At 43.5% G+C, this 15,477-nt stretch overlaps 1 protein-coding gene across 1 annotated transcript; it reads left to right on the plus strand.

Moving 5' to 3' along the window:
- Positions 1-158: 158 nt before the first annotated feature.
- taf7 (TATA-box binding protein associated factor 7) lies at positions 159-14,284 on the plus strand. Its single transcript, NM_001140248.1, has 12 exons — positions 159-256; positions 445-521; positions 854-932; positions 1,389-1,522; positions 1,874-1,994; positions 3,765-3,823; positions 4,266-4,338; positions 4,875-4,988; positions 7,285-7,485; positions 12,133-12,245; positions 13,377-13,436; positions 13,941-14,284. Exons 1-12 carry the CDS (start codon positions 217-219, stop codon positions 13,983-13,985), a joined length of 1,116 nt encoding a protein of 371 aa, NP_001133720.1. The 5' UTR covers positions 159-216; the 3' UTR covers positions 13,986-14,284.
- Positions 14,285-15,477: the final 1,193 nt, after the last annotated feature.

A 15,477-nucleotide genomic window follows, 5' to 3' on the forward strand; every position in this document is an offset into this window, starting at 1 on the left:
TACTGCACTGTGTGTGCTGCAGTTACACTGCACTGACTGCAATATTTTTCCGGAAGGGATATACTACCGTCCTGCTCCCATTCTGACCAGTAGGTGGCGGAATAGTCCATTGAATTAGGTCAAACGTAATCAAAGAAGAGTCTTCCGGTTTGCTGTGTTGTTTCTAGCTGTGTGTGCATCGACAAGGCTATTTATTTTTCATTTCAAGTAGTCACCATGCAGAACAAAAAGACCAAATCGACCTCAAAAATAAAAGGTACGTTTTGTTAACATGTGGAATAGGAGATCGTCCGTCTTCGATGAAGCTAGCGTAACGTTAACGTTAATAGAAACTCAACCAGACAGCTAACTAGCCAGCTAGCTAACTAACCAGCTGGCTAGCTCGCTAGATAATCAAACCTACCAAATATGACTATTAATATGTTATTATGCACTGATTTGTAGTGGGGAAGGTCGGTTCGAAAAACAAAGATGATGCACCCCATGAGCTGGAGAGTCAATTTGTCCTGCGGCTGCCTACGGTAAGGAAACCGATGGAATAGAATGGGATGAGAGCATTTTTGGTTTTGTGTATTTTTTTAATAGCCATGTATCTCAAATTCAAAATGATGCTATTTTTTAACCAACTTAGCTACAGTCTACATGCTGAAACTTGTGAATATTGTATCAGAATGAATGTCACCATGATTGATTAATAATTGCCAACCATAATTAAACCTCAGACTCAAACACTCGTTTGCCTGTATTGTACCTTTCTGTGCACCCATATCTTGAAATAAAGGAAATTATACTTGACATGGCATAAACTGTTTCGGGATTGATGTATATCTTGACTGCATGATCTCTGTCAAAGGAATATGCCTCAACAGTGAGATGTATTGCCCAGTCTAGCAGCATGAACCTCAAAGACAGACTCACCATTGAACTGCACGGTAGGTATTGAGCCTTCATGTCTTGTTAGTTCAAGTGTACCTTGTTGATTTCATGGAATGGTCCTAACTGTTCACTCACAATATTACCATCTGCCGCAAAGGAAGTTGGTCACACTCTGTAATGTAGAAAGTTAGGCTTTGTCATTTGCATAATTCAAATCAAGGATAAGGTAAATTGGCCTCATTAATCATGCTAAAGAAGCAACTTCAAATGAAAGTAGAGAGAACCTTGTTTAACCCTGGTGCTCATTTAACCTTTTTTGGTTCAGAAGCAGTTATACCAGCATCACATTACAGAATGGCCATTCCTTCCCAAGAAAGCACCTATTGCCAACATAAGGATGAAATCATAGAAGTAGGATAATTACAACGGACATTCAAGTAAACCTGTGATAGGTGACCAGTAGTCAAATGTATTTTTCTATGTGTGAAATGACATCATATGATGTTCTGCAGCTGATGGTCGTCATGGCATCGTGAGAGTGGACCGTGTGCCTTTGGCGTGTAAACTGGTGGATCTGCCCTGCATCCTGGAGTCTCTGAAAACAGTGGACAAGAAGACCTTCTATAAGACTGCTGACGTCTGTCAGGTAGGACAGGAAGGATGCTCTCATACAAGCACCATATGGGAGTAGGATGGTGTATGAAGTCTCCAGACCATTTGTCAACGGCTGCAGTGTCTGCTCTAAGATTTAGAATGCCCTGTTTCTGTGTGACATTTCAGTCATTTAACAGACACTCTTATCCAGAGCAACTTACAGGAGCAATTAGGGTTCAGTGCCTTGCTCAAAGGCAAGCCGAGAGATTTTTCACCTAGTCGGCCCGGGGATTAGAACCAGGGATTATTGATAATGACCTCACATAGTGTTGGTTTATATATTTTCAAGCATTCTATAAGGTCGATTATTCATTGCTCTTTGACCCTGTTCTGTGTGGGGTAGATGCTGGTGTGCACGTTAGATGGAGACCTCTACCCTCCCTTGGAGGAACCCACCGGTACTGTAGACCCCAAGAAGAAGAAGGACAAAGACAAGGACAAGAAGTTTGTGTGGAACCATGGCAGTAAGTGCCTTGCGAAAGTATTCGGCCCCCTTGAACTTTTCGACCTTTTGCCACATTTCAGGCTTCAAACATAAAGATATAAAACTGTATTTTTTGTGAAGAATCAACAACAAGTGGGACACAATTATGAAGTGGAACAAAATTTATTGGATATTTAAAACTTTTTTAACAAATAAAAAACGGAAAAATTGGCCGTGCAAAATTATTCAGCCCCTTTACTTTCAGTGCAGCAAACTCTCTCCAGAAGTTCAGTGAGGATCTCTGAATGATCCAATGTTGACCTAAATGACTAATGATGATAAATAGAATCCACCTGTGTGTAATCAAGTCTCCGTATAAATGCACCTGCTCTGTGATAGTCTCAGAGGTCCGTTTAAAGCGCAGAGAGCATCATGAAGAACAAGGAACACACCAGGCAGGTCCGAGATACTGTTGTGGAGAAGTTTAAAGCCGGATTTGGATACAAAAAGATTTCCCAAGCTTTAAACATCCCAAGGAGCACTGTGCAAGCGATAATATTGAAATGGAAGGAGTATCAGACCACTGCAAATATCTAAGAAGACCCGGCCGTCCCTCTAAACTTTCAGCTCATACAAGGAGAAGACTGATCAGAGATGCAGCCAAGAGGCCCATGATCACTCTGGATGAACTGCAGAGATCTACAGCTGAGGTGGGAGACTCTGTCCATAGGACAACAATCAGTCCTATACTGCACAAATCTGGCCTTTATGGAAGAGTGGCAAGAAGAAAGCCATTTCTTAAAGATATCCATAAAAAGTGTCATTTAAAGTTTGCCACTAGCCACCTGGGAGACACACCAAACATGTGGAAGAAGGTGCTCTGGTCAGATGAAACCAAAATCGAACTTTTTGGCAACAATGCAAAACGTTATGTTTGGCGTAAAAGCAACACGGCTCATCACCCTGAACACACCATCCCCACTGTCAAACAAGGTGGTGGCAGCATCATGGTTTGGGCCTGCTTTTCTTCAACAGGGGCAGGGAAGATGGTTAAAATTGATGGGAAGATGGATGGAGCCAAATACAGGACCATTCTGGACGAAAACCTGATGGAGTCTGCAAAAGACCTGAGACTGGGACGGAGATTTGTCTTCCAACAAGACAATGATCCAAAACATAAAGCAAAATCTACAATGGAATGGTTCACAAATAAACATATCCAGGTGTTAGAATGGCCAAGTCAAAGTCCAGACCTGAATCCAATCGAGAATCTGTGGAAAGAACTGAAAACTGCTGTTCACAAACGCTCCCCATCCAACCTCACTGAGCTCGAGCTGTTTTGCAAGGAGGAATGGGCAAAAGTTTCAGTCTCTCGATGTGCAAAACTGATAGAGACATACCCCAAGCGACTTACAGCTGTAATCGCAGCAAAAGGTGGCGCTACAAAGTATTAACTTAAGGGGGCTGAATAATTTTGCACGCCCAATTTTTCAGTTTTTTATTTGTTAAAAAAGTTTGAAATATCCAATAAATTTCGTTCCACTTCATGATTGTGTCCCACTTGTCGTTGATTCTTCACAAAAAATTACAGTTTTATATCTTTATGTTTGAAGCCTGAAATGTGGCAAAAGGTCGAAAAGTTCAAGGGGGCCGAATACTTTCGCAAGGCACTGTATATCCTCTCTGTATTGAATTATGCTGAATCTAGCACTTTGCAGCCCACAGAGACTTAACTTCAAGCCTCAGCCAATCTGAAAGTTTCCTTTCTGATGGTTCTGTTAACTTTAAATCATGATGTTTTGGTCTCCAGTCACCTGTCCTCTAAAGAACACAAGGAAGAGAAGATTCAGGAAGACGGCAAAAAAGAAGGTACTGACATCTTGTGTTTTCCCTAGAGCGCTCTCTCTCCCCCTCATCTTGTGAATATTTTCTTCAGATGATGTCGGGATCTCGTCCCAGGCCCTTAATTCAAACAACACATTTACATTTCATAAAAGAGGAACTGCAGCGGAAGTAAAAACTAAGATTTACATAAAAATAAAGGCCTTCCATCTTCATTTGCCCCAAAGGTTTCCAAGAGAGCAATCTAACTCTCTGCTTTGATCCAAGTGACAGAGAGCGAGTGAGAGGAAAGATTCCTACTTTGTCTTTGAATAAATCTTCTTTAAGGTGCAACACCATATTGGTTTGGCTCGCTGTTCTTAATCGCTAATGTGTTTGCTGGCACATGGCCAGCCATTCGCTAGGAATGGTGTGTGTGCGTGCAGTAGTCTGGAGGCATGAAGTAAGTCTAACCTGATTTCCTCTGCAGTACATCGAGTCTCCCGACGTGGAGAAGGAGGTGAAGAGATTACTGAGCACAGACGCAGAGGCCGTTAGTGTCCGTATCCTTTTAGCTCACTCACTGGGGCAAACGCGCACACACACTCTGTCTCTAACGCTGCACCAAACCGTCACAAGGTATTGCGGTACCCTTTTATACACACACTGTAAATGAAGCACAACACATCCAATAGCTGTTGACCAGCGGGGGCCTACTCTGCTCTGCTGGGCCTCACCTGAACTGACTTCTGCTAATGTGTTCATGTGAGACCTGCCCACCAACACCTTCGTCAATAAGCACCGTGATGAAATGATAAAGCAGGAGGAACTATTCCCCAGGTCGTTGCTGTAAATGAGATTGTGTTCTCAGTCAACTTACCTGGTGGGGGGGGGGGGGGGGGGCGACGAACACAGAACATGGGACAGCATCAACGGAATGCACCTCCCTTAGTGTTGATTTTAATGGACGGTGGTACATGTTAATATGTCCTTGTAGGCCCATAGTGAAGCCAGTTTTGAGTAGCTGGAACGTGACATAACTTAATGAAAGCAGTGAGGTAGTGTTTGGTGTACAACGTTTCCCTAACTTGGCGTTCAGGCTGGGAGGTGATAGCTGAGGATGAGACCAAGGAGGCAGACAACCATGGCTCTCTGGCCAACCTGGACTCATCACCTGGGACATCGGGACACAAGATGGGGCATGGCTCCTCAGGTAAGCAAATCAAAATCAAATCAAATTTATTTTTATATAGCCCTTCGTACATCAGCTGATATTCTCAAAGTGCTGTACAGAAACCCAGCCTAAAACCCCAAACAGCAAGCAAAGCATGTGAAAGAAGCACGGTGGCTAGGAAAAACTCCCTAGGAAAAACTCCCTAGAAAGGCCAAAAACCTAGGAAGAAACCTAGAGAGGAACCAGGCTATGAGGGGTGGCCAGTCCTCTTCTGGCTGTGCAGGGTGGATATTATAACAGAACATGGTCAAAATGTTAAAATGTTCATAAATGACCAGCATGGTCAAATAATAATAATCATAGTAGTTGTCGAGGGTGCAACAAGCACGTCCGGTGAACAGGTCAGGGTTCCATAGCCGCAGGCAGAACAGTTGAAACTGGAGCAGCAGCAACGGCCAGGTGGACTGGGGACAGCAAGGAGTCATCATACCAGGTAGTCCTGAGGCATGGTCCTAGGGCTCAGGTCCTCCGAGAGAAAGACAGAAAGAGAGAAAGAGAGAATTAGAGAGAGCATATTTAAATACACACAGGACACCGGATAAGACAAGAGAAATACTCCAGATGTAACAGACTGACCCTAGCCCCCCGACACATAAACTACTGCAGCATAAATACTGGAGGCTGAGACAGGAGGGATCAGAAGACACTGTGGAAGTGGGCAAAATGTAGTAATTCTATAATATGATCATTTAGGAGATGCGTCGGTTCCATGCAGAGTGACTCTCAGTTAACTTAATACATGTATTCAATATGTGGACTATGTTTGGAATGAGAGTCATAACTGATATTACAGGCTCCTACTACCTTAGAGCCATCACACCCACACAGAAGTTAGAACATACAGTATGCCACATAGCCTTTCACTGTTCCAACGCAGTACAGTAGTACAGTAGGCCTTAGTGCAGGGTTTCCCTAACTTTTGGCCCACAACCCTATTTTGGTATCAACATTTTTTCGCGACCCCCCCCCCCCCCCCACCATGTAACAAAGTGATGTCATCAACGGCCAATGTTAACTTTTTTAATTGGGGCTATGACAGTCTATTACAAATCAGTCTGACAGTACTTTTGACAGTATTTCAGTCTGAAGGAAGTATGGTTTGAAGTGACTGAAATGCATCAGAAAGGTATTGGGATGTTCAGATCATCAGACAATCATTTTGTTTGATCTTAATGATTGTTATTTCCCCCCCCCAGACTGATGTAGTGCCTGGTCTTGTCCACTCTGTTCTAATGAGGCTTGTTGGGTATTGTAAAGAGAAACAGAAGACACATACGTGTTCCTGAGAGTCTAATCTTTCAGTGATGGGGTCATAATATGTAGTTTAAACCAATCAAAAGATAGAGCCATATTTGTAGGAAGGAAACAGAAACCTCTCTGTTTATTATAGTCACATCTAGCAGCTACCAGAGGTTACTGACATAACCCTGGTTCTATGAACCTAACAAGATTATTGTTATTATTTATTTATTTTTCGCGTCCACTAGTTTGGGATACACTGCTATAGCTTGTTCTCCATCTTTTAACTAGTGAGCCAACATGTTTTCAGCACTTATTTCCCTGACTGATTAAAACTTGTTTACTCGCGCTCTCGTCTCTGCAACAGACATACAGTTCCTTCAGAAAGTATTCACACCCTTGACTTTTTCCTTTTTTTGTTGTCACAGTCTGTATTTAAAATGGATTCAATATAGATGTGTGTGTCCCTGGCCTACACACAATACCCCATAATGTCAAAGTGGAATATTAAAAAATCATTTTTTTTAACGAATTAATAAAAAAGGAAAAGCTGAAATGTCTTGAGTCAATAATATTTTGTAGCTTAAAGCGGCAATCAGCAGTTGAATCACTGTGTACATATCATTCATTTATAGGTCTAAAATGTATGTACAGTAGCTACTGCATATTGCCCCTTTAAACCGTTCAAAAGATAGAGCCATATTTGTATTAAGGAAACAGAAACCTCTCTGTTTATTACAGTCACATCTAGCAGCTACCAGAGGTTACTGACGTTTTCCCGGTTTTATGAACCAAGTGCGAATGGATTTATTTTTTTATTTTTTCTGCGGTCCCATTTTCAAATTAGGTGACTGCACATGGGGTCCGGACCCCTAGTTTGGGAAAAGCTGCCTTGGTGTTTTTAAAACTGTCCTAAAGGGAGGACTGTGTTTTGTTGGTGAGGAGTGGTCGCAGTAAGAAGACTGAATTATTATTATTATTATTATTATTTTGATATTTTATTTGACAAAATGTGAAAATCAATGTTTTCTTCCAGCCCAACGTGACGAGCTGAGGGAGATCTTCAACGACATCAGCAGCAGCAGCGATGATGAGGAGGACGAGGGGGACCTTCGTCATGAGGACGAGGACCTGAACATCATGGACATGGAGGAAGACCTGGTTAGACAGCTCCAAGACAAACTCAACGAGTCATCAGACGGTGCCCGGGACGAGGCAGACAGGAACAACCAGATAGGTGAGGCCGGAGGGAGAAGAGGGGTGGGGGGAAAGAGAAAGAAGGGCAACGGAGAGTGGGCATCGCCGGGGCGATTGGAGGGGGTTGAAGATTGCAGTCATAGATATTAAGAGATTGGCATACCGTCCCCATGTTGGCGCAACATGTTCCTTGGCAATAACATTGTTATTTCTATTCTAAGTGGAGTGTGATTGTTTTGTAATTGGTGTAAACATGGCGCCTGTCTACAGTATTGGAATAGCAGCCAATGTGGGGAGAGGAGGAGCGGGGGGGGGTGGTATGTGGCTGTAATAGCAGAACAGAAGCACAGAGTACGGACAGACAGTAAGAGGACCTCAAATCACATGAACCACTCTCAATGTCCCCATGTCGAAACGGACGACGGCAATACCCCACCCTACACTAGTGAGCTTGAGTTGGAATGAAGCTGAGTTTTCTAGGTCAGAGAGACATCTCCCCCTATCCCTTCATCTCCAGTTATATCCCCATTCAGGAGACGGACAGGTACTCGCACTCTCCTCCTGGGGCTGGTTCAGCCACTGTGCTTTCTGTGACAGCTCACTGGCTTACATGGAGCCGTCTGTCACACAGCCAACACTGCACCCCCGTCCTGCAGCTCTCCCGACAGACTGTTGTAGGGCTGCCTCTTTCAAAGTCTGGCTGCGGCCGTCTACACGTAGTGCTTGTAATGAGGACCATGTCATCTGAAAAAAGGTTTTCAATCAATACTGACTGTGTGGGGTGATGTTAGCTAAGACGGTGGCTCATTGTGTATTAGGTTTTGATTGAACTGAATGGAAGCCACATGACCGCTGTTCCTTAGTAATACGAGCCCCTGTGGACCAGAGAATGAGAGCAGTCCGTTCTATTCCTTCTATTTCTATGGAGCAGACAGCTAACATTCACCTCAGTCACGTAGCCTGGTCTTATATTTACTTTAAATTGGCCTATTGCACACTTTAAAACCCAAAGTAATCTGTCAGGCTGAATCCGCGTCCTATCACATCAGTTGTGTAGATCCGTCTAAATGCCTCAATCCCCAAATGAATGGAAAAGATAAGCACCGACTAAAATCAGGAAATTGATACCTGGGTTCTGTATTCTTAATTTTTTTATTTAACTAGGCAAGTCAGTAAAAACAAATTCTTATTTACAATGACGACCTACCCCGGCCACACCCTCCCCTAATCCGGAAGACGATGGGCCAATTGTGCGCCACCCTATGGGACTCCCGATCACGGCCGGTTGTGATACAGCCCGGGATCGAATCAGGGTCTGTAGTGACGCCTCTAGCACTGATAAGACTGAGATGCAGTGCCTTAGACCACTGTGCCATCTCAATAGTCTCACAACGTTGCGTCTTCTCTCATCTTTTTTTATACCCTGAACAAAAATCTAAATGCAACATGTAAAGTGTTGGTCCCATGTTTCATGAGCTGAAATAAAAGCTCCCAGAAATGTTCCACACGCACAAAAAGCTTATTTCAAAAAAATTCTCCCTGTTAGTGACAATTTCTCCTTTGCCAAGATAATCCATCCAACTGACAAGTGTGGTATATCAAGAAGCTGATTAAACAGCATGATCATTACACAGGTGCACCTTGTGCTGGGGACAATAAAAGGCCACTCTAAAATGTGCCGTTTTGTCACACAACACAACGCCACAGATGTGTCTGGTGTCGTGTGGACGAACGGTTTGCTGATGTCAACGTTGTGAACAGAGTGCCCCGTGGCGGTGGGGTTATGGTATGGGCAGGCATAAGCTACGGACAACAAACACAATTGCATTTTATTGACGGCAATTTGAATGCACAGAGATACCGTGACGAGATCATGAGGCCCAAGGTATCTGTAACCCTAATAGATGCATATCTGTATTCCCAGTCATGTGAAATCCATAGATTAGGGCCTAATGAATTTATTTCAGTTGACTGATTTCCTCATGAGCTGTAACTCAGGAAAATCTTTGACATTTTTGCATGTTGCATTCATATTTTTGTTCAGTAAATAATTTTTTTTACAAAACATCCACGTACAGAGGCTCACCAACATCCACTATATCATCCCTGCCCAGACCCACAGCCCAGTCTCCAGCGCCCGCATCACTCTCCACCACATGGCCTCAAACTGCACCATTTTGTTCCTCTCTGTCACCCACGCACTTAACATTTAGATAATAAAGCATTTGGACCTTTCCATTGTGCGATGGAGGATTGGTTGATTTCCAGTTAAGTACCGGTATATGTTTTTTTCAAGATGATATATGAGAAAAGTATCATCTAACCCAGCAGGTTTCTCACTACACCCCCATATGCCATGTCTTGAAATATGCAGACAGACGGATTAAAAGTTAATGTACATTGTAATACTACTGACAGCCAACGTTCTAACTCCGCCCATAACTTTTGGATTTTATAGTATTCCCAGAAGGCGTGCATAATTTAGTCATTGTTCGTTTTACACTTAAGTCATGACTCTGCCTTTGTGCTGTAGAATTGGTGAATTCTGTCTCTTGTATAATCAATTCTATACATTAGTTTATACTGGATTAAGCGTAGATTTTCATTACCTGGAATTTCATTAGTTCCAACATTCCCTCCATCCTGTGCAAATATCAGTTAATTTTAAGTCTTGGTTCCAATAGTTTATATTTATTTTTATTTTTGTATATCTTAACTATCATATGAATATCCTTTTCTTACTCAGATAGGGTTTCTTCAAATTTACTCTGATGTCCAAAAGATTTCAAATCGACATTTCTTGATAGGAAACTTTTAAGTTGCATGTGTTTGAAAATATTTACACTACCGTTCAAAAGTTTGGGGTCACTTAGAAATGTCCTTGTTTTTGAAAGAAAAGCAAAAAATGTTTGTCCATTAAAATAACATAAAATTGATCAGAAATACAGTGTAGACATTGTTAATGTTGTAAATGACTATTGTAGCTGGAAACAGCTGACAAGTCTTCAACTGGCAGCTTCATTAAATAGTACCCACAAAACACCAGCCTCAACGTCAACAGTGAAGAGGCGACTCCGGGATGCTGGCCTTCTAGGCAGAGTTCCTCTGTCCAGTGTCTGTGTTCTTTTGCCCATTTTAATCTTTTCTTTTTATTGGTCAGTCTGAGATATGGCTTTTTCTTTGCAACTCTGCCTAGAAGGCCAGCATCCCGGAGTCGCCTCTTCACTGTTGACGTTGAGACTGGTGTTTTGTGGGTACTATTTAATGAAGCTGCCAGTTGAGGACTTGTGAGGCATCCGTTTCTCAAACTAGACACTCTAATGTACTTGTCCTCTTGCTCAGTTGTGCACCGGGGCCTCCCACTCCTCTTTCTATTCTGGTTAGAGACAGTTTGCACTGTTCTGTGAAGGGAGTAGTACACTGCGTTGTACGAGATCTTCAGTTTCTTGGCAATTTCTCGCATGGAATAGCCTTCGTTTCTCAGAGCAAGAATAGACTGACGAGTTTCAGAAGAAAGTTCTTAGTTTCTGGACATTTTGAGCCTGTAATCGAACCCACAAATGCTGATGCTCCAGATACTCAACTAGTCTAAAGAAGGCCAGTTTTATTGCTTCTTTAATCAGGACAACAGTTTTCAGCTGTGCTAACATAATTGCAAAACGGTTTTCTGATGATCAATTAGCCATTTAAAATGATAAACTTGGATTAGCTAACACAACGTGCCATTGGAACACAGGAGTGATGGTTGCTGATAATGGGCCTTGCTTTTTTAATTCTGTAATGGAAATGAATGTATTTCCTATGACCAAGTCATTTACAGTTTCTATGCCTTTTAGTTTTCCATGTGGACCATTTTATCTGTGAATTCTGATAAGCGATGCAAGTATTGTTTCGTGGGGTTGTGTTTTAGGGAGTGTTATTGGTTCTTGTGGAATACGTAACATTTTCTTCCATGTTGTTGTAGTGTTCATAACTATGAAGTTGTTAATGTGCTTAGCTTTAACCTTAGAAAATAGACACGTCAAAATATTCTTGGGATGAGCATGCTCATCTTCAATGTGTACCCATGTTCCTCTTTAGTGCGTTTAACCATGTCGCAAGTAAAAGCCCTGGGTGGCCGCTTCTCAATCTCCTTTTCATCATTCACACTCAAATTAAGGAGCTGGAAGAAGGAAGCTTGTCCGCTGTGTTCTGATCAGTGCAGGTCAAAGAGAGGAAGCACTGGTTGTTTTTTTTCTCAATTGGGCCTGTAGCAAATGGCTGGTCTTGGTGCTGCTGTGTGTGGAAGAGTCAGCTGGTTGAATCTCCATACAGGTTGCCTCCTTTCCTTGCTTCCTACGTTTCTTAAATTGATGCATATCTCGTGGTAGGCGTCCAGCGTATTGTTTTCACTCTAATGTAGGTTAAAGCAATAGCTATCTTTCTGTGTTTTTTTCCTTCTTCATTAGTCCACTATTGATACGGTCCTGACATGTTTTGCGTGTCAGCAATCAAGTTCAAGATATAGGACTTTCAAAATGCAAATTGTAACTTCGACATTTTGGGACGAATGAAGAAAATTTTGTGTGGGTGATTCCTTTCAAAAGTGGAGACAAGCAGAGGAATACACTTGATACTATGGAGATATTAAGTAGACTATGTGTTTTGTTGACGAAGATGGGAATGGTTCCTCTGTCTGTTCCTGTAGTGATGGAGTACCAGATGCAGATAGACGGTGTGAAGGCCAAGCTGAAGGAGACGCGCGCCCGCAAGAAACAACAGGAGGACCTCATCATGAAGGTGGAGAACCAGGCCCTGAAGGTGAATTATAGACACACACAACTTTTGACGTTACGTTTGATTCATTCAGCAGACTGAGACGACCACAAAGGCCGAGTCATAAATAAGGCCTTCAAAAACAAGTCTTAGTAGCAGGCTCATAGTCACACTTTCACTCACACACACACTCACTCACTCACACACACAGACACACACCGAGGCAACCTTGGAGGGAGAAGTCTTTATGCGGAATATAACCCCTCTAAGCGACTGAGTGTAAAACTTCCCAAACTCAGACCATAAAGAAGGCATAAATATTACATTTCCAACATCAGCCCTTTGGGAGGGGGGCATTAAAAAATCATTGTTCCGCCAACTGCTCTTCGGGGACAGATTTACACCGTGTGAGACACGGGTGGGGGACAGATTTACACCGTGTGAGACACGGGTGGGGGACAGATTTACACCGTGTGAGACACGGGCGGGGACAGATTTACACCGTGTGAGACACGGGCGGGGGACAGATTTACACCGTGTGAGACACGGGCGGGGACAGATTTACACCGTGTGAGACACGGGCGGGGACAGATTTACACCGTGTGAGACACGGGCGGGGGACAGATTTACACCGTGTGAGACACGGGCGGGGACAGATTTACACCGTGTGAGACACGGGCGGGGGACAGATTTACACCGTGTGAGACACGGGCGGGGGACAGATTTACACCGTGTGAGACACGGGCGGGGACAGATTTACACCGTGTGAGACACGGGCGGGGACAGATTTACACCGTGTGAGACACGGGCGGGGACAGATTTACACCGTGTGAGACACGGGCGGGGACAGATTTACACCGTGTGAGACACGGGCGGGGACAGATTTACAACGTGTGAGACACGGGCGGGGACAGATTTATTTTTTTACCATGTCGTTTCAGCTCTGTGCTCGGCTGGCCGGGCCTGGCTGTGATCTATCTTTCACCGTTATTATCACAGCCACAGGAAAAGGTCACGGTTGTCTGCCTGGCATTCCAAAGGGCCATTCTGTCAGATGGAAGATGCGCTCTCCAGGAAACGCCAGCACGCTGAAATTTCAAACATCAAAACAAGCTAAGGGAACTGTCTAATGACTGAACTCTCTCCCCCCCCCCCCCCCCCCTCTTCTTTTTGCAGAACCGCTTTCAGGCTCTGCTTAATGAAATTATCCATCAGGAGGAGAGGGAGATGGAGCAGGTAATGTTGTCTGAGGAAGACGGGAAAGGACATTTTAAAACTGCAGCAGTTTATGAGCACATGTTGGTTATGAGTTATAAATGTAATGAATTATTGTCTTTGGTATCAAGCAGCATTTGCAGTAAAGGAATGTAAACTTGCAACTACGCTGCTTGAATAAGAGACAAAAACAAACCAAAACATGTTTGTTTGTAAGAACTGCTATTGTTTTCCTCTAGTGACTGAACATCCCTACACATCCAACTTTTAGAAGGATAAGGGTGGTTTTTATAGCTAACATCCAAGCCAATTGGTTTACTCAATCTTAATTTGAATTGTCAAGAACTCCTAACACCAATCTGAGTATTTGTATCAACTTGTGTCTGTCTTCACATCAGCTTGGTTTGCTGTTTGTATTGACAAATGAATAATGTTGCAAGATGTGTTAATCATCCACTTAGCCTACCAATTACACCCGGGCGTTCGGCATTAACCAATCTCTGCTCCGTTTCTCTGTTCCAACAGCTGGCCTCGCTTCAGGAGCAGCTGGACTCGCTGATCGAAAAGTGACCCAAGTGACCACCAGGGGGCAGCCAAGTGTCAAATAGGCGCAGTGAGAACCACTGGGAAGAGCGAAGAAGCATCTGCCACCTCTGCCAGCCCTCCTCAGTGACATGCTGTGTCATTCCATTATACATTTTCCCTTTAGCCTCCAGACATCATGACATAATTTGTTGAAGGATTCATTTTTTTTCCTTCTTTTGTATTGTTCCTATTTTAATTCTGGGATGTTGTCGTGTTAGTAGGATTACAGAATGAGGGTTGTCTGTCTGCTCCTGTATGAATAAACACTTTGTTTTACCATTCAATTGTGTGTCTGTATTTCACATTTTCTAGTGACACTATTTTACTTCATCTGAGTCTGACCATACCTATTACATACTAAGTCATCAACCCTGTTGACTGAACCGTGGTCTCCTATATCCTCTCTGATTACCCTCCTACCTTCTAGAAAGATTTTCTTCCACAGTGATCTCTCTCTACCTCGCCCTCACATGTTCCTCTGGTCACCCGCCTCTTTGCCTTCTTACAGGGGATTATTCTGAGGATTGGGGGGGGGGGATTAGCACACTCAGATTAAAATGACCATCTCCAAAACTCTGGTAATCCAGCCATCTGTCAGAGAGCAGGAGGGATGCCCCGGGCTGCAGCAGGACACCAACACAAACAATCCCGCCTCACTAGGCTAATTAGGGAGAGCAGGAGAGTGAGAGGAGAAAGACACACACTGGGAAGTGGCACACGCTCCACTGCCTTTCTCCCAGAGCCTGCAGTGTAGCCCCATGGTATGAAATACACCTTTATACCTTCTGACAGTTTACAGAAAAGGAGGTTTGGTCCCGAAATGGAGTAGACGTACCTACTGAACAGCCAAGAATAACGTTCTGGCTGGAGGGACTGGCCCAATGCCACGCTTAACGCCAGGGACTAAGCTAACACCCTGCATTCGTGATGGCATCGATTCCTTATAGGGCAATACTGTGGACCAGGGCCAGCATAAAGTGCTCGGGTCAACAGCAGCGTCCTATATACTGTACGGAATCGGTTGCCATTTCAGAAAACGCTGAACTCTAGATATGCCTAGGGATTAATGTGTGGAGGAAATGATGCAATGTATAATTAGCATTGTGTAGTAATTAATACTTCACAGACTGATGCATATTTTTAGAGAGCATTGTATCTCTCTGCCCACCTCAATTAGACTCTGTTGAATAATTCATGTAAGGAATTAAAATATTCTGTATCTGAGCGTAACACACCACAAACATTTGGTCAACGCAATTGCTACACAGCGTATTGGCATCTGTGGGGTTTGAACAGTCGCGGATCGGTGTGTTCGTGCACAGGCTTTGTGGTACTGATCTATGGCTGATGACGTCCCCTAACCAGACACCTCACCACATCCAGCCATATGGCCCCGGGCCTGAAGTCCAAGGATGACAAAGATTTTCCGGGACAATGCCAACATGAATATCTGGCCCGTTCCCCAATTGTGTTCTGT

This window comes from Salmo salar, chromosome 09 (genome assembly GCF_965601325.2).
Source record: "Salmo salar chromosome 09, fSalSal1, whole genome shotgun sequence".
Taxonomy (NCBI): Eukaryota; Metazoa; Chordata; class Actinopteri; order Salmoniformes; family Salmonidae; genus Salmo; species Salmo salar.

Bases quoted from the DNA above. Each gene is read 5' to 3' on its own strand.
- taf7 (NM_001140248.1), top strand. From the start codon at position 217: ATGCAGAACAAAAAGACCAAATCGACCTCAAAAATAAAAG. The intron at 257-444 runs GTACGTTTTGTT...ACTGATTTGTAG, and splicing joins ATCGACCTCAAAAATAAAAG to TGGGGAAGGTCGGTTCGAAA. The intron at 7,486-12,132 runs GTGAGGCCGGAG...CTGTTCCTGTAG, and splicing joins AGACAGGAACAACCAGATAG to TGATGGAGTACCAGATGCAG.